Here is an 18,467-nt window from a genome sequence, read left to right as displayed (position 1 = left end):
CATATTACACTGGGCTATTGATACACATACATGTCCTTCCCCTCAAATTCCTATGCCCTGTGAAAACATAACTGAATTGAAGATTTCAATTTGATCCCATCCATCCAGGCCATACATGGTAGGAAACAGGATACGGCATCTATAGAAGACCGGTTGGGTGGCAACAACCACGTTCACCATCCCTGCAAATAGCTTGGCACTATCCTTTCCGCTGGAGAGTTCCCTCACGCTCTCTTCTGTGTTAAGAAAGTCTTTTGGATCATTTTGCCCACAGCAGGCTTAGCTGTAAGAATCCAATGCAATTCATATTATCATCCAAACACAGAATTCACCTGAGTCTTTCCTAAATAGCACCTTTAAAACAGGCACCAAATTAATATATATGATGAAAACCCATGACACTGAAGACACATAATGTATTAATTGAAATTTAAAAGTAGATAGAACAAATATTTCTTTTTATACATACACACATAAAATAGAAAACTAAAAATATAATTCATAGTACTAGGTCATCACAGGTAGTGAAATAAAAAGTGCTACAGAAATGCATTACGTAGTCCTCTGAATAAAAACAACCCCCAACTTGAAAAGTCTGCAATTGCATTGCATTTAACTTATTTTGTTAATTTTCAGAAGAAATACTGACTTCTTATTTTCCTGAAGTGGTTGAATATAGAAATTAATTTACTTTTAAACTCAAAGAACTTCTGATGTGATAACTTTTTTTTTTATGCAGCAAGATGCAACAGCTTGGAAAAGCTGAGTAGGAAAAGTGAAGCCCTCGTGACTGGAACAAACGCGGAAATATTCTCCATCATTAATTATGTTTCTGCCCTCTTATTTTATGGGAAGGCACATATACATAGTGATAAATAAAAAGCAGTAAACACTACATTATACCCTAGGGATTACATACAGGAAAACAGATCAGGCAAAGCTAAGGAGACCTGAAGAGGCTTTCTCCAACTTGCGGGATCAAGCCTCCAGTAACACTGACAGTCAATACTAAAGCTTCAAAGGTATCCAGAACATTGTTATTTCAAAATAACATACTTCATTTAGTAGTCTTCAGAATTGAAATGCCTTTCTTTTCTCCATGACAAGAACTTTTTTCAGTGTACAAAATGTTTGGCATGAGTTAGAAATTCCAAAAGACAGCGGATTGGGATCACAATGATCTTAATTTTCCACAAAAGGAAGAAATATCTCACATTTGACCTTCTTTATCCAGTAAAAAGTTTAGAGCCAAGTTTGAGTAGCGTCACGCAAACTTGGACAGCAACGGTTTTCAAGAGGCTCAAAATTGAACCAGTGAAATAGTCCATTTTATTTTAGCTTAGCTGCCCTGATTAAATGGGTTGAAGTCATCAGACCATGTCACTGAAAGTCTGTGTTCCAGCTGGTTACAGCTGTCCAAAATATCAACAAAGCTTTCAGCATCCACTGCTGATGCTTTTAGCCTTCAGAATGACCGCATATCAAATACAGCACAACTAAACAGAAGTTTCAGGCAAATCATCCATTTCTTCAAATGTATTCAGGGTGTTTTTGCTATTAGTTCTTGAATTATCTTGAATTTTGCTTGGATCTGCAAAAAAATGCATTATAAACAAAACAGGATATGGTAGAAACTGTATATGCAAGATCAAATTTTTGCACGTCTATTTTTGTTTAAAAAAACACGCATTTATTTAAACAGCAAGTTGTCAGTTTGCTACCATATCTTATACAGAAATTTTTCTGTCTGCCCCTTTTCATTATTACTGAGATCATTCTACTAAGCAATATAAATGCTAATTGACTCAAGAACAAACTTCAGAACAAGTCTCCCAGATCCTCATATGCCCTTATCGTAAACTGACGCCTGCTGCCAGAGGGACATCTGACACCTCAGAGTTAGGTCGTTTCTCTATTACACTTCCAACACTGTCAGCAGATGGGTATCTTAAATTTCCTGGTCAACATTCATGAGGGGCAGTTTGTCATCCAATATATATCGCAAAACATAAACATGAATGTTCTAGGGTTAAAAACAGCAGACTATAGTATTGTCAGGTAGAATCAGTCCAATTTCTTGCCAAATTTTGCAATCCTGTATGTAACTATTTAAGGACTAAATGCACTTTATGACAACTTTTTAAAAATAATATTTTCTGTCTATTAAAAAGTTTTCTGGCCTTACACCATTCAAATGCCATAACAGAATACAAAACTTAGATCAAGCATAACTGCTTAGAGAAAAATAAAGAAAATGTAAAACCACCATGTTTTGGTGCCAAGGTGTAAATAATGAGAGTTTGTAACCAACCCTCTCTCCAAATCTTTAAAAAAAAAATAATTTAACACCCCTACCATATTAGCCATGAGTCTCCCTAGCAGTAAAGTGTGGTTGAATATCTAGATTATTAGAGTTTATATTTTTAAAGGTATAAAACTATATCAAAGCATTTCTAAGAAAAAAAAAAGATTTCACAAATATGGTGGTGTAAAATTCTGTAGTACCTGTTGGCCCTGGATCTTCATTAATAAATGAAACATGCGTTTTCCACTCGGTCCATTTTACTTCATTAATCCTGTTTATATTGTATATAAGTTGTGTTATTAGCATGCATTATCTCCCAGCTACATAGCTGCACTTCCCCTTTTACTTCTTTATTCCTTCTTGGGATTGTCATACCTGAAGCATCAACACCTGCTTTGCTCGTACTAAACGGCTGAACGTCTTTTGCAGTGTTACGTACTATGTAAGATGAGAATTATTATTCTCATCTTAAGTAGTAAGACTACTTTATAATTTCACACATTATGAGTACAGTCTTGAAACTCACCTTAAATATTTAAGTATTTTTCATAAAACAGCATAGTAATATTTTCTTTAATATGGTAATCATCAATTAGCCATCAATTTAAATATAATTACTTTTAAGCAAACATTCAAAGGAGATTATGACAAAGTACATTTACTGGAAGCAGACCTGACACTTGTACATTAAAAACATATGAAGTTGAAAATCTGTTTTCTTACCAAAAAATTGTCTACATAAAAAAAACCCTATGCATTTTCCCTTTTTTTAAACAATTGGTTACAATTGAAAAAAACAAATTGGATTTTTGTATGCTTAATATAATTTGTAGAGATGTAGAAATATTTTAAAGAGGCTTTTGAGGAAAAATAACCTTGAAGAAACATACAGAGCAGAATTGAGAGCACAATATTCTAGCTTTGCTTTACCTTAAACACACCCTGGTGTCATTTTCAGCCACTTTACACCGTTCTCCCAGTTGGAATTTTTTCCTCAGACGTTTTGGTAAGAATTTTTCAAATTCCAAAATAGTTCTGGCTCTCTATTAACAATAAATAGTAACACGAGTATGGTTAACCATATTCAAAATTGTCTGATTTCATAACATATACAGTTTGCAGGCTCTATGTTTCATTAAAACATGTCTTGCCTCTGTCCACCATCCATAACCAACACTGATTCCAACAATAGTAAATAATATGGCATACCACTTATTATTTGGCATATGCAAATAGGGAGGGCACAGCTTTCTCTAGTTAGCCCCACCGCAGAAGGCATACTCTGAGAAGAATCAAGAAATCTCGCTCTAGACTCCGTGTTTAGGGTTTAGTGCTAAAACACCTTCATGCAACACCCTGCCACAGGGATATATATAACCTGTAGCAGGATGCTGCCCACCACAGAAAGCAACTCCAATCCTAATTATGACTATGTTGCCGATGACAGCTTGGGACTCAGAGCTGTCTAGCCTTGGTAAAAAGACCAGGCTCGGCTAAGGTATGAGAAATTGGAATGAACTCATGCATTGCTCAGACTCAAGGGATGGAATAGCAGAGCATGCTGTGTTACAGGTTTCTGGGCAGATAATGAAACACACCTTCCTCCTGACATATGAAGGGGAATGAAAGTCATAAAGGTATGTGACAGTGCATGAAAATCTGAGCCATAAGATTACCTTTAGGATAGTTGCTAATTCTGAAGTTATTACAATACCCTAATACTAAAATTACTTATTTCCATTATTTGTACAATATACAAATGAGGATTATCATTGTTCATACCTGACCCCTTCTGTCAGCATGACAAGTTACCACAGGTACAGCTCAAAAGATTTTAGCCAATGAATCTATACTTCACTAAGCAAACTAACTCACAAACCAACCTGGAGTTTCCAGATGTGCTCACTCTCTTTAGAAATATCTTCCACTGTTTCTCCCATTAATGCAATCAGCATGTTCAAGAGAAGAACAAAAGTCAACACAACATAAGTTATGAGGAGCAGAAGAAATAGCACAGGATACTTTGAATTTTGCTGGATCTCCAGATCACCCAGTCCTAGGGTGAGCTTAAAAAGATCCATCAGAACAGGTCCCAGACTGCTTTTGGAATGGCATTCACTGCCATCTTGGCAAGTTTCAATCAGTGCAGCAAGAGCTGAGAAGAAAGCACGAGAAAATTTTAATCACAATAATGCTTTATGTATACATGGCATTTTATCCTAAAGAATTAAAAATGCACTGCTTAATAAAGAGCTAGAGCTGCCCAGCAACATACACAGCAGCAGCCAGATGACAAATTACCGGGAAGCAGAAAGAGCCCACGTCCAAATGAAATTGCAGGCAATTGAGCAAGAGCCAAATTACTTAATCTGTTCAGATAGCCTCTAGACAGTTTAAATCTCTAAATTTGGCTTTTTAATATCCAGAAGAAACCCCAACATGAGCTCTCATCATGACAATAGGGTTGTTCTTCATAATAATGCTAAAATTTTTACTCACACAGAGCATCAGTGCTTTTCTCCAGTAATATTTACCTACGCCAAATCCCAGCAAAAACACGATATAGACAACTAAAAATTTTATCACATCTTGCAGGATGACCTAAAAATTAAATTAAATATTTATCAGAAATGACAATTGAGAACTATTTTTATGCTTATGAATTCTGCAGGGATACAGGTGTGGTACACACCAAAGTGTCAGATTGCTTTAATTAAGCAAACTGGTTGTAGTCTCAGTGAGAAACCCAGAGAAGATTTAGGTCTAATTTTTTATCTCATGACTGAGAGCCTGGTGTGTTGTGTACTTCCAAGAGTGACTAACTCTGTACAATATAGGCATTACAGCATATGATGCAATTAAATAGCAGAACTACATTAGCTGAAAAAACACAAGTTACTTACATATTTAATATAATAAAATGTTAATTTTAAGATATATACTAGTTTCTGACATTGAAGTTATATAGTGTATTCTGCCAAAATAATACGTATAAACTGAAAATAAGAAATTTCAGTATGAACTATAAAATACATCTAAATTGCTCAATATACTTGATTGGGATTGTATCATAAAAAGCAAGCATCATAACAAGGCAGGTAAAACAAAAGAAAACACACTTGCCTTTTGAATCATAACACTGTAAATGCCCATGGACTGGAAACCTCTGGTGAAATAGAGCATATTAGCCCATCCTAGGGCCATTGCCAAAACAAGACACACGAGGTGTTCTTTGTAGGAAAACAAGTACAAAAAGACAGAGAAGATCACAAGCAAAGCTTGTATAAAACTGTTAAAAAACAAACACATGTATGTAAAAGGGAAATTACTAGCACAAAACCAACAACATAATGGAAAAATAAGAAAACAAGACTTTTTTGCTTCTTATGCTTCAATTCTAATTTCATACTGCATTCTGTTCTCCCCTATGAACATTACCATTATAGTTTAACAATAAAATAGATGAGTACAGGTAGTATAAGTATATTAACATCTTAGGATTATATTTATTAAAGCTTACTTTAAGTGACCTATTCTCCCCAAAATAGCTGGTCAGTGCAGATTTTGCATTGAGAATTCTTAATAGTACCTTTGAAGCCATTTAATTCAAGCTTTAGCTTAATGAATTGTTAGAATCATTACAGATTTTCCACAAACAAGGAAGACACTAGTAGGTGTGATGTGCTGTGATAGGATGTAGGTCAGATTCACAGCAGTACAAGATTGATATCACTGTGGTTGTAGGAGGAGGAAGAAAGGTAGAGTTAAGCCACCTCTCTTTTTATTGATCCTACAATCATATGCTAGAAATGAGAGGGAATTGTCTGTGCTTTATCTAGGCCAGCTGGTGGGATACTCCCATCAGCCAGCTGAACCAGCATTATGCTATTTTTCCTTCCTGAAGGAGCAGAGAGGAGTGTGAAACTATATCTGGTTTATTAACCAGGTTTCTTAAACACATTTCTCTATACAGCTCTAAAGAGATACAGCATCAGGAGAAGCTAAAGACAGTACTGTACTTCGAAAAAATCCAGTCCATATTCATCAACCCCCAGTATTGTTACTGACCCATGCAACCATTAGTGTGTGTTACAGAAAAGCTGCATGTAAGATTACGTCCATCCCTCTAAAAACTGATAATCTAGAGAAAAAGTGAGCATATGCTACATGAGTACATTCTCTGCAACCATTAGATAGATAGACATTTTATATATATAGTGTAAAATATATGCACGACAGACTTACAATGCAAAGTGGAACCACGCATCAGAGAGAATTGACTGCAGGTCTGAGGGCCTAAGCAGAAAGATGGCTACACTCTATGTAGACAGATATATAAAATACAGAAATGGCAGTAAGAGAAAGCAGGCCTCAAAACTGATTTTTCAAAATAATTTAATTGAAGTTGGTCTTCTAAAAAAAAAAAAAAGTCTACTGATAAGACATAACTTCTAGAATTAAAAATCTTTTTATAGGGCTGTAACTTCAAAGTTTAAATTTCTGTCATCCCTGGCATAATTTAACAGTTAGTTACTGTTTTTAATTACTTAGAGTATATGGTAAAAATTATACCCTGTTTTCCTCCCCATTAAAAGTTCTAATTCAACAGTGTCCTCAAAACCAGTAATTTGACAACATCGATGTTATACAAATATAAAATATCTGTCTTGAGAATTTGAAAGGAAAAACCCCTCATATTTGCCTCACAGAGCAATACAGTTATATTCAAATATATATTCCTGGTCACTCTGAATAAGTGATGTATTATGCCAAAGACTTTTAGACATTATAAAGATATTCCAAGCATATTTCCAAGATCATCATCAATGTATTCATAAATCTAGAGAAGTTCTTTACCTATTTTGTTATGTATTTGTTATTAAGAAGTCTTACCTCTTTTATGGCTAAAAATATTGCTCCTAACATAACCATCACCTGTCCCGATAACTGCAGCCATCCCACACCACGTGTTAGAGCTAGTGGATAAGGTGGAGCCTGTAAGACAGGTCCAAAATTAAAGACTGAGTTCCATACCTGAAGGGTAAAAGGCAAAGTAACAGGAAGTGTCATGTATGTAACTCTCTGGGTACCCAATTTCTTCCCTTTCACTGAGAGCTTTCTCCATGGTGGATTTACACATGTAAACATGTATAAACATGTATATCTACCATGTATATCTGAAATGCCCTCTAACATGTATATCTGAAATGCCAGAAGTTTCTTTCTTAAAAGAAAAACAAAAAACCTCCCCACACTTTTAGAAGTTTAACTACCTGTCTTTGTATGATGTATTTGTATTTTGGGTCACGTTCACAAAATGCAAATCTCCTCTATTACTGCTGCGCATCCTTCCAGGTACAAAGGCCTTGTGGGAGAACCTGGTCTCACTACAGCCAGATATTCTGATATCCAGTTTTGGTTTAGCATTTTAAATACAATTCAGGAAATACTATTGCATTTTAAAGCAGTAAAATTTGCTGTGATTAAGTTGCTGTACTCACTTCATTTTCATTAGGCCTGTGATAGGAAACTAACGTTAGTGTTACATTGTATAGGAAATAAAAACAACATGACATAAAAAACATGTGTCTTGCAAACTTCTTCCATTTCATTCGCAGGAGTGAATTCAGAGGCTCCAAAGTCAGCATTTCATGACGATTCTGTAGGAAAAAAAACAATTAAGATTTGAACTTGCCACCTATAAGGAAAGAGATCATTTCAGGCATGCATCTTCTGTATTTCATTCAGTATCTGTCCTTGCTGATCTAGAAACACATCTATGCTCAGACCATACCACATCATCTACGTCAGGCCGTAGCCTGACAAGATACAATGGGACAACTCCAACTCATGCTGGGATAACCTGCCATACTCTGGTAAATTATCATTTAGCTAAAATTGTAGTGTGAACTTCTGGTCTTGCTTCCTACAGAAGTTTTATGGCAGTATTTGAATTTAGCAAATGTAAAATTCTGGCTTTGAAAAGCAACAGTCTGTGATAAGGTCCTTCCTAAATGCCTAAAATACATACCTGTTAAGTAGAGTTTATAATTTTCGGCAGAGTATTCTTGTAAAGTATTTCTGTTTGCTTGCCCTGTTCTCATGTACTATCTTAGGCAGCTGCTAGTGGCCCCTCCATGGAGACAAGACACTAGCTTTGGTCTCACCAGCTGGGCCATATTTATGTTCCTATGCAAAGCAAATTAACACTTCAAATGTAGCAAAAACAGTCCCAAAATGCCTAGCCAGTGTTTCAGGAGCTGAATGCATATTCACTGGTAGTTGACAATCTACAGAGGTATAAAACTCATCTTGTTCCTGATACAAAACTGAGAACCAAAAATTACTGTTTACTGTTTTACAAGTAATTCAGTCAAATGTATAGGCCAACACATCTGAAATTAGTGTACTGCTAGAAAAAAAAATAGATATATTAGAAACAGATAACTTACACCAATATTTGTATTATAGACAATAATTTCCAATACTGAATTGTCTGCGGTGGTATCTAGTTCTGTCAGATCATAAAGAGAAGATTGAACAGGACCATAAGCCCAGTCTGTGAATTTTCTTGACAGGCTCCTGTTAGGCTTATCTCTTATCTCTCTGCTCAGGATGTATTTCAGAATCTAAAACATTAACAGAATCATTTGTAAGCAGATGAGTTCTTCATGGGAAAGGAGAAAGCACACATACACACTTGCCAAAACCCCTACCTTTTAACTATCACATTTTCTACAGTAGTGCAATTCAATGTATTAGTAATTCTGTTATTCAGTAAGCGGCGTTAGAGATGACAGACCTCTAGGAAATAGATCTAGTATTTTTAATGCCTCCGGATTTTCTGTCAGAGACATTCTTCTAAAGGATGAAAGCACAATTTTCCATGCGTTCACATTTATATCTTCCTTTAACTTAATTACTTTCTAAATTATCCCATTGTCAATTCTTTACTACAATACAGTTGATTTATGAAAGCCAAATTCTACAGCAGCATAACAGAGCAGTTCTAGTGAGTTTTCTGAAATTATTCAAAGACTGTATATTGTATAAGTGTAGTATTGTAATAAAGGCAGAATTTCTGAGTTTCTATGCAACAGAAGGGTTTGCAAGGCTGTTTTTAAACAGCCTGTGTATTTCGTACAGAGAGGGGTTGTTAGAGGGAAACCTTGAAGAGTAGAAGCATCATTGCAATAGAAATATTTGCTTGTATTTTGAACAAAATTAGCTCACCAAATACTATTGATACATAGTACAGCATAACCAGCATGGAAAACTACATGTCAGAGCACTAACGTCCGAGTACATAGTTGGCCTTAACTCTTTCTCCACACTTAATTTCTCTTAGATGCTACTGAAATAATACCCACCTCTAATTTCCCAGTTTTTGCAGCTAATTGTAGTGGTGTCAAACCCTCCTTATTCTTTGTTGTTTCCAAATTTCTGTCCTTACTTCTCAACAAAATCATATCATACATTCTGATTACAAAGTCATTCTGGGTTTTAAAGTCCTCTGCTACAGTAACTAATGCATGGAGGATATTGTTTCCTCTGGAATCCTGAGAAGTAATATTAGTGCTGGTATTGTCCATTAACAGTTGAATTATGTCAGGTTGATTGGTACATGCAGCTAACGCCAGTGCAGTTTCACCTACAAAATTATAAAATGTAATTTTGTAATTTTAAAAGTTAATGTTTTATTACAAGCATTCAAATCATATTATAAAATAGTGACTGTCTTAAGCATCTTAATATATGAAAGCACATTTACATATTGATTGTATTGAATTTAGCTCTTGTTTTATAAAAGCTTAATTCACATGAAAACATTATTTGGAGAAAATCTTCAAAATCAAATTTGTTACATTCAGCATTTACAATTTTTTTTGTAAGTGTTTTACAATTATTTCTGAGGGTTTATAAAACATTGCACTCTGGCAAGTTACTTTTACAAAAGATACTATGCCATTTTTATATCTTGTGATGAGAGTTTCCTAATCTAGGTTTAGCTACAGTAATGATTCACACTTGCCTGTCTTCCACACTGTCTTAATTGTTTGGCTATTCCTTCCTAACTTTTCCAGAGAGATCGCTTCTCCACTTACCAAAATAAAAGCCTTCATGCTTATGTTTGGGATTAAAGAAAATACCCTGGGCATGAGCATTGACATCAGCTCCTTTTTCTATGAGGCTCTGAGTTATTTCATATTGTCTTCTTTCAATGGCAATATTTAGAGCTGTCTGGCCTGAAACAACAGATGCAGGTATTTAGCGTTGAATCTCTTGAGCACTTTATGAAACATTAATGATGTTTCACAATGGATAGCACCAGTGACCGTGAATAAAAGTTGTTTTAGGAATTTAAACTATCATTAGAATGTCTGAAGAAAACATTACTTTTATGGATGGTATATTTAACTATATACCTGAAATTGGTATCAGATGGCAATACCTTTATATGCCTCTTCTGTGTATGCTGCATTGATAAACCTCTCCAAAATACCATTTTCTTCTGCAAAGGATAGTAGCGTATTCACTATCTCATTTGTGTTTTGGTTGATGTTCAGCAGAGCTTTCATCAGACAGGTTTTGCCAGTATCTGAAGCTGTGAATTTTTTCATCAGATAATCTACAAGAGTCAATTTTGAGATTAGATCATCATTATTTATTCAAGTGGATGGAAAATAATTCTAATCTTTTGTTTATTGAGGTGGAACCTTAGGGATATATATGAACATAAATTATTTGCCAAACAATTACTCCATCCTATTCACTTGGTATTTGAGCTATGTATATTTGGTGAGACGATGCATTCAGAGATGAGGTACTAATTAATAAGGTAGCCAATGCACTCGGTTTCTCTTTGGGACATCCCACTGCCATGGTAACTCCAGACAGACCCAGAACCCTTTCCTAACTTCTCTGCCTGTTCTACCATGCTGCACACATCACAAGCCCTGCCTATACTGCAATTTGACTGCAGTTTGAAGAGAGACATCAGCCTTGAGTCTCATGCTGTAGAAGGCTAGCTTCAGTATGGCTATGGGAACACAGTGCACCTAGACCCTCCCCGTGTATCATAAGTAGGAGACAAATACTCTCCAGTGTTGTCTTGGAGGCAGCAAGGAGGTGGCTGATTGAATACCTGAAGCTTTCATTTAGAAATAGGAAGTGTGACATACATTACATTGCAAGCAAGTGACTGCAAATTCACAGGCAAGTAGCTGTTGCACAGAGATACTTCCCAGTTTTAGGCTACACATATGCTGCCAGAAGAGCTAACAATCTTCCTTCAGGTAACGCCACAGCTTACCTGGCACAGTCATGTTTGTACACGCGTTTGATCGTTCCTTCAGCTCTGCGAGCAGACATTGCAATTCTTCTATATTCCCCTCAGATACTGCCCGAAATATGTATTTTTTCAACTTCTTCCGAGCACTGGTCTGCTCAGGTCCTTGTGATATGTTAGCACTAAATTATAAGAAATAATAATGAAATAACTGATTCAATGTACTGTGTTTTATTTTCTACATAAAAGGAAAAAAAAAATACATTTACTTGCTCCAGACTACATATGCTTGCCCTGCTTCCATATATATCTTGGCATGGATCTCAAAATATTTCTGCAGATTGCTTATTTGCAGGTAAGTGGCTATTGATAGGGTTTTTATAATAAAAATGTACATTTTCCAAGTGATTTTTGTTTTGCATTTTTTCCCAGTTTATTCATTCTTCTAAAACAAAGGCTAAGAAATACTTCTCTGATCTATCCACAACTCGCTGACTTCAGTACCTGAAGTTCTGTGATGCTGCACTCCAGCTGCACCTATCCCACTCAGAGCAGAAGATCATTTTTAACCTTACATCTTCTTACACAGCTTTCCTGATCATACATTATTCTGGAATAAGAATGATTTAATATTTCCCCCCCAATCAGAAATACTCCTAGCTCATGCCTAGTTGTGCATGGTGTTTAGGTCCTGTGTTGTCATCTAGGAAACAGACATTATACATGAAGAATAGTCACACTAAATATGAGATTTGAGAAAAGCAGAGGTTAGAGTTTTTTATTTCAAGATCTAATTATTGAAGAATCAGACATGCATGCACACATATGAACTGACTTATTTCTAAAACACAGCAGGCAAAGTAAGTAATATCTACCCTATCATAGACTCAATCCATTGAAAATGTACTAAGAAATACTTCATGTCTCCACTCACCAACAACTGTCTACATTAGGGCTATATTCAGTTGCATCATCCTGAAGAGACTGTGGGGAATCCATATCTTCCCCATTTCCAGATGCACTATAGAAAACAGAAAAGCCTAAGTGCTAAGTCAGGAAGATACTGGAAGACATTTTAGCAAATTGCATGAAGAATCAGTCAATGCTAGGAAGCAGTATCTACAGCAGAGCTGAAATTAGTCTAATCTGACACTGTGCTTTTTAATTCTATCATTTTATTTCCCCCATTAATTTTAAAGTAAGTGGTAAAAATGAAGAGACCCACAGGATTTTATTATTTTTTAAAAATCATTAGGAAAGCAACCTGGTTTGTGTTTTACTATGTTATTTCATTACAGATCCCGAAACTGTGGGAAGTTTGGTTTATTTATTTATTTATTTATTAATGTTCACTGCTTTTTATGCATCATCCTGAATGCTTGAAGCTTACATTCTTCCTTTTCACATGCTTAATTTGTCATCTGCCACAAAACAAGTGCTAAATCAGTAACCGTACATGGGTTGGAAGCACACAATGAAAGTGATTTACCTGAAGATTTACTACACAGTACACTGCAGGCAGCTCAAGAGCATTTTGCAGCTGACTTGAATGGAAGCTTCAGCTAAAAGAAATTGAGGACTGGGCCCTAAATACCTATTTAGGTAATCAATTTAAAGGATTTAAATGGCATTGGTATTCTGTAATTGCTGTACATCATTTCCAGACATTCCTAAAAGCAGATCTGACTTAAGAATTAATTTATTATAATTTTTCTTACTTGTATTTTTGTTTTCTATAAGGTTCAGATTTGATGAACTACCTCAGGTTAATAACTTAGGGAGCCTGAACTATTAGTTATTGACAACAGGGATGTATGGACAGTAATGCAAGGATTCAGCATTTCTCTGCAGATATTCCCTTCCCTTTGAAATATAGCTGGTAGCTCAGAGTCCATTCTTATTCAGTCCATCACTTCTCTGCAGAAAACTGTGAGGAATCTGGTGACAAAGCGTATGTGTGTCTTGTGCAGGTCTTTCCCTGAATGAGGGGGAGAAATCTGGATGCCTCTCCTCTGAAACCAAAATAAGACTGTCAGCTAATTCCAAAAAGCTGACCAGACATCCATCAGACACAAAAACATTTGGCCATTCTGGGCTTATGCTAGATTTGATGCATATTTCCCTTATTCATAATTATTGGCTGTTAGTACCCCACAAATTTTTAAAAAATTAAGTGCATTCTTCCCAGCCATAATTTTTCTCTATTCATTCAGCATAAATGGCTGCCTTTAAATATTTCAGACTCAGCATCTTCATGTTGTTTGATTGTTAATGAGCAATAGAGGGAGGATGTAAGCACACAGCTGGGAATAGGGTTTGCTAAATTAAACTGTGGTCTTCACACAGTAGAAAATACACAAATGGGTGCATGGAGTTTCTCCTAACGTATCATAAATAAGAAGCTAAGATAAAAAAAAAAAAGACAGTACTGATTTTAAATTTATTCAAATGTGAGGCCTGTTTTATTCAGTGTAAATGACAGCAGTAGATAAACTCAAAGATAAGTAATCTAGCAACGACTGACTTCCAGTGGATTTTGGTCTTTGAAGTGACCAAAAGCTAAGAAAAGCCATGTGAAATTTTAGCTCTGAAGTCTAAGGAGAAATAAGGAGTAGCTGCTGAAAGAAAAATAGATATATTTGCAGTATGACTATTGCATATGCATCTATAACTTACCATGGACGAATATTTGAATCCATTGGTTTTGAAAACACAGGGGGAGATGTATTATTTGGAGTTGCATTGCTTTCAAAACCATCAATCTCCAGAAAAAAGTGTGAACTGTTGAACACAGTGCATTTAAAAAACATTAGTAAAAAAAGCAAGCTCAATCATAAAATAAGCAAAGGACTGCACATACATGCCTAGGACAAGGTTGACAGTTTATATTTTCTGGCATTATACCTAATATAAGACACTGGAACAGAGGGTTATCTACTTTCCCCTGGGGGGATCCCAACCTCCAACACTGTGCCCAGCACTTTCATGCTGGCAGATGGGCTAAAGATCCCGAGATATTTTTGGGGCACATGGCATCAGATCCTGACATGTCTAAGCAGCTACCCCAGCAGCCTAAAAACAGCCTTGTATCCAACTTCTGTGCAAATAGCTAAATGCTACACCAGACATTTACCGAACAGCCATACATGTATGCATACACACACACATGCATATGCTTTTTAATCTACTGCATTCTAGTCCCTATTTCTCCAGCCAGGAGCCATCAGGATGGATCATTTCAAACTCATCAGCAGTGATAATCATTAAGTCAGAAAGTTTGAAAGGTCACATGTTGAATGACATCAGGCATTTCCACCATCCAGGACTGAATGTGTAATCTTGCCAGTCAGTGCATGACATTTAACTATTTCTTTTCTAAGAAATGAAATTTGAAACAACACAGAAAAGGGAACATGAGAAGAATAGGAAGATTTCACACTTTGAAATCCTGCAGAGTTGAGAGGCAAAATCAATGGCTTGGTATTACTAGATCTCATTAAAACATTGCTACATTTCACCAAAGACAGAGGAGTTTCAGTGGTGGATGTAGCGACTCCCACATGGCCTATTGTTCAGAAACTGTCTTACATTTCTAAAATTATCCAATAGTCACCTGGAAGATGTTTCCAATTCACCTAATATTTATGGTTTAGACCATAGAATATTTATTCTTTCTTTTGACAGCATCTCCCCAAAGCATCCTGTTGAATTAAAGTACACATACGGATGCTAAAATGCAGTATATTATTAGGACACTACTGAACAACCTGTTGATATCTGCTAAAAATAGCATGATCTAATGGGCCTAGTTCATCTCATTTTCCAATGGCTTGGTAATACAAGTGTTAATTCCCTGTATGTGGTTGTTTAAACATATATGACCTTTTAACATTTGAGATGTGCCTGTGAATGTATTCTAAGCAGGCAGCAAGTAAAATGCCACTTCTGGTTAGCAGGACAGTGTCCCTGAAGCTACTTAGGCAAGGGGTGCTTTTCAGACTACAGGAAAAACTAGACAGAAACAGGACCGCTGCCATCATTTCTACCACACTGGCCAGATTCACAGCTGCTGTCAATCACTGTTGTTTCACTGGGGTCTGCACTTGGCAGAGAGACTAAGGAGGAGTGTGAAAAACATCCTGCTTTTTTGCATTCCCTGACCATGATGTGCAGGAGCTGTCCCAACAGGCATACAGCTGTTGGAGGGCACAGTGAACCTCCAGAAAGGCAGAAGTGCCACACTCTAGGCTTTACTGGACTGTATCACCTGCCCTTGGCTCAGCAGCAGTGTGTTCACGCTGAAGATTTTGGCATCCAATAGATATACAGCAGCTATGAAGTGGGCCTTGTTTTGGAGGCTGACATACCTGACCTATCCTGGCATGTGGGTTATCTGGGGATACCACAGGGGAAAAACAAACAAACAAACAAACAACCAAAAACCAAACCCAAAAGCCACCATGCAAGGCAGGTGGACGATTGCCAACAAATATCCAAGTGCTTACGTGGCCATGGTGCACACTCTCAGGACAACTGCCCACAAGCATAATCAGTCTCTGACAACATTGGCAGCACTCCTCCCAGCCTGCCTGTTGGTTTTCCTGTACTTAATTATATACTGTTAGTCCACCCAAATACCAGGACCTTCAAGAAGGGGAAGTCATTGTCTTTTCAGAAAGTGCATATTGCTAATACATTTTGTCAAGTGAGAAATGCCACCCGTGGAGGTGCACTCACTGCTTAGTGGCACAGCAGAAGGAAGCATTTTGAAGCAACAGAATTACAGCAGCATAGAAACATATAATTAAGAGAACACGTTAAACCTCTGTATTAAAATTCACATGATCTTTGTTCCTTATATTACAGGAATGTTGTCGGCCACACCCTGAGTTCTTGGTTGAAGGGTGGGAAAAACCCCAAGGTTACTGTTACTGATATCACAAAACTTTGAGATATGAGCTTAAGTAATTGAGGGGCAGTGTTTGCCAGGATTTGTTATAACTACTCAATCTTCCATGGATTGCCCCTTCTTGAAGTACTAGGTGTATTGTGAGCTGTTCAGACATCTCATCTCCCCCTTATGCAGGCAAACAGCTTCTCTTTTTGAATTTAATGACAGAAGGACAAATTGGGCCACCCAGGCAGTGGGTCTCAAATAACTAATGACACCATTTCTGTGGAAAGCAATTCCTCTGATTATTAAGAATTATAAATGTCAGAACAGCCACAATTGCCTAGGCCTTCAGAGAATTTAAAAAATTGCTGTAATAGCTAGTAATTAGCCAGAGTGAAAAGTTTATGAATGAAAATTCATCCTCACTCTACAATAACTTAGTTGACTTCAATAGCATAGTATCAGGGATGAATTACTGCTTATATTTCTCCATTCATATTAAATACAAAACTTTAATCCTTGTATTAATTCTCTACCATAAATTATGAATGAAAGTGAATATTTTATAAAATAAAATAATGAGGAAGTCTTGTTAATTAGAATAATGAAAAATTGAGTGAAATCAGGTTTCCATTTGCGACAGGATTTTTCAAACTTCCTGCTCTCCCAGCCTTTATTTTTTAATTCACCTCTGCCTCTCCATAATCTGTCATGTTCCCATGTGAGGCTGTTTGATATGCTCCCTTTTTTCAAGCCAGCATCTCTTACATAAAACCTGGTGTACCCCGCCACGTGATCTCTTTAAAAAGATCACTCTACCTTCTCCTATTGAAACACTGACCATCATTAGATCACATTTTTGCAAGCTTATACGGGTATATAGAGCGGATGCGGAAAGCCCAGCTGATACGAGACACAAATGTAAAAGACTGGTGCATGAGTCTGATGTCTCTAGGATAGGAGTTAAATATTTCTCCCATTAGGGTAAACACGTCATATGTCTACCTAACCAGGATACTCTTCCACTTCTAAACAGCATAAGCATATGTCTTTTTGAAGGTACCTTATGTTCATCAGGTCTCTCTCATTCGTATATGCAGCGTGAATAAAGATGTTAGTGATATTTCAGTGCAAATATCTACTAAAGGAGATAAAGCAGGGATTTTTAGTGTTTTAGACTAGCTACAGTCCTACCTTTTCTTTGTGGGAGTGCTTTCAGTCGGCTTTTTCTCTTGCTGGTTTGAAGGGGGAATACCAGACGGATTTGTTTTCTTGCCCATTAGTGGAATAATTTCGTTGTTATCTTTAATCATGTTTCTGCAGCAGATAGATTCACAGTTACTTAACTCCTGTTCATTTGAAGAAAGAAGTATAGTGACCAAATTGCCTATTTACAGTCTCTTCACATGTAAGCACACAAATCTTGATTTTTTTTTTTGGAAGTTTTTCATTTTTCATAAGCACATACATACCATTTTATGTGTCAAGGGTGGAGGGTTATATTCATGACTGATTAAATTACATTCTAAGAAAAGTGCCATTAAAAGTGACACCATAAATCCAGGAGAACCATAAATTCAAGCATGTGCCTAAATTAAACTGAAGGGAGTCTGTCAATCACAATGACAGTATATGCTATTTAGAGAAACAAAAAGAGCACAATGACTTTTGTAAGTAAGCCTTGAAGTTTGTGTATATTTACAGTTAATCTAAGTAGTCTGCTCTTATCCAAGATAACTTCAGAAAAGTGGTAAATTCCAGGAAGATCTGTGCAACAGATACAATGTGTGAAGAAAGGTTTCAGATGTAAAGGGTAGTGAACACAGAAAAAGCTCTGAAACTTTTCACTGCATTAGAATAGCAGAAGCAACAGACAGACTCTGAATACGATGCCCAGGCTGAGCTCAGCTAAACAAACAATCACACGGATAACATCAAGGACTTGTGTGCCCTGGTGACACTTCTCAACATTTCTTCAG

At 36.4% G+C, this 18,467-nt stretch overlaps 1 protein-coding gene across 1 annotated transcript; it reads right to left on the bottom strand.

Annotated features, from left to right (window-relative positions):
* Window positions 1-1,496: 1,496 nt before the first annotated feature.
* On the bottom strand, window positions 1,497-17,801 carry TRPV3 (transient receptor potential cation channel subfamily V member 3). The gene is made up of 17 exons (XM_072881981.1): window positions 17,683-17,801; window positions 14,271-14,375; window positions 12,529-12,615; window positions 11,619-11,776; window positions 10,758-10,934; window positions 10,411-10,551; window positions 9,676-9,956; window positions 8,758-8,934; window positions 7,807-7,965; window positions 7,199-7,300; window positions 6,551-6,624; window positions 5,429-5,594; window positions 4,840-4,906; window positions 4,189-4,460; window positions 3,236-3,348; window positions 2,506-2,576; window positions 1,497-1,591 (listed from the first exon to the last, which is right to left on the bottom strand). The coding sequence occupies exons 1-17, from the start codon at window positions 17,799-17,801 to the stop codon at window positions 1,497-1,499; spliced, it is 2,364 nt and encodes a 787-aa protein (XP_072738082.1).
* Between the last annotated feature and the right edge of the window lie 666 nt (window positions 17,802-18,467).

This window comes from Ciconia boyciana, chromosome 17 (genome assembly GCF_034638445.1).
Source record: "Ciconia boyciana chromosome 17, ASM3463844v1, whole genome shotgun sequence".
Classification (NCBI taxonomy): domain Eukaryota; kingdom Metazoa; phylum Chordata; class Aves; order Ciconiiformes; family Ciconiidae; genus Ciconia; species Ciconia boyciana.
The sequence above is the reverse complement of the archived record's forward strand: the minus strand, read 5'-3'. Positions and strand labels throughout refer to the sequence as shown.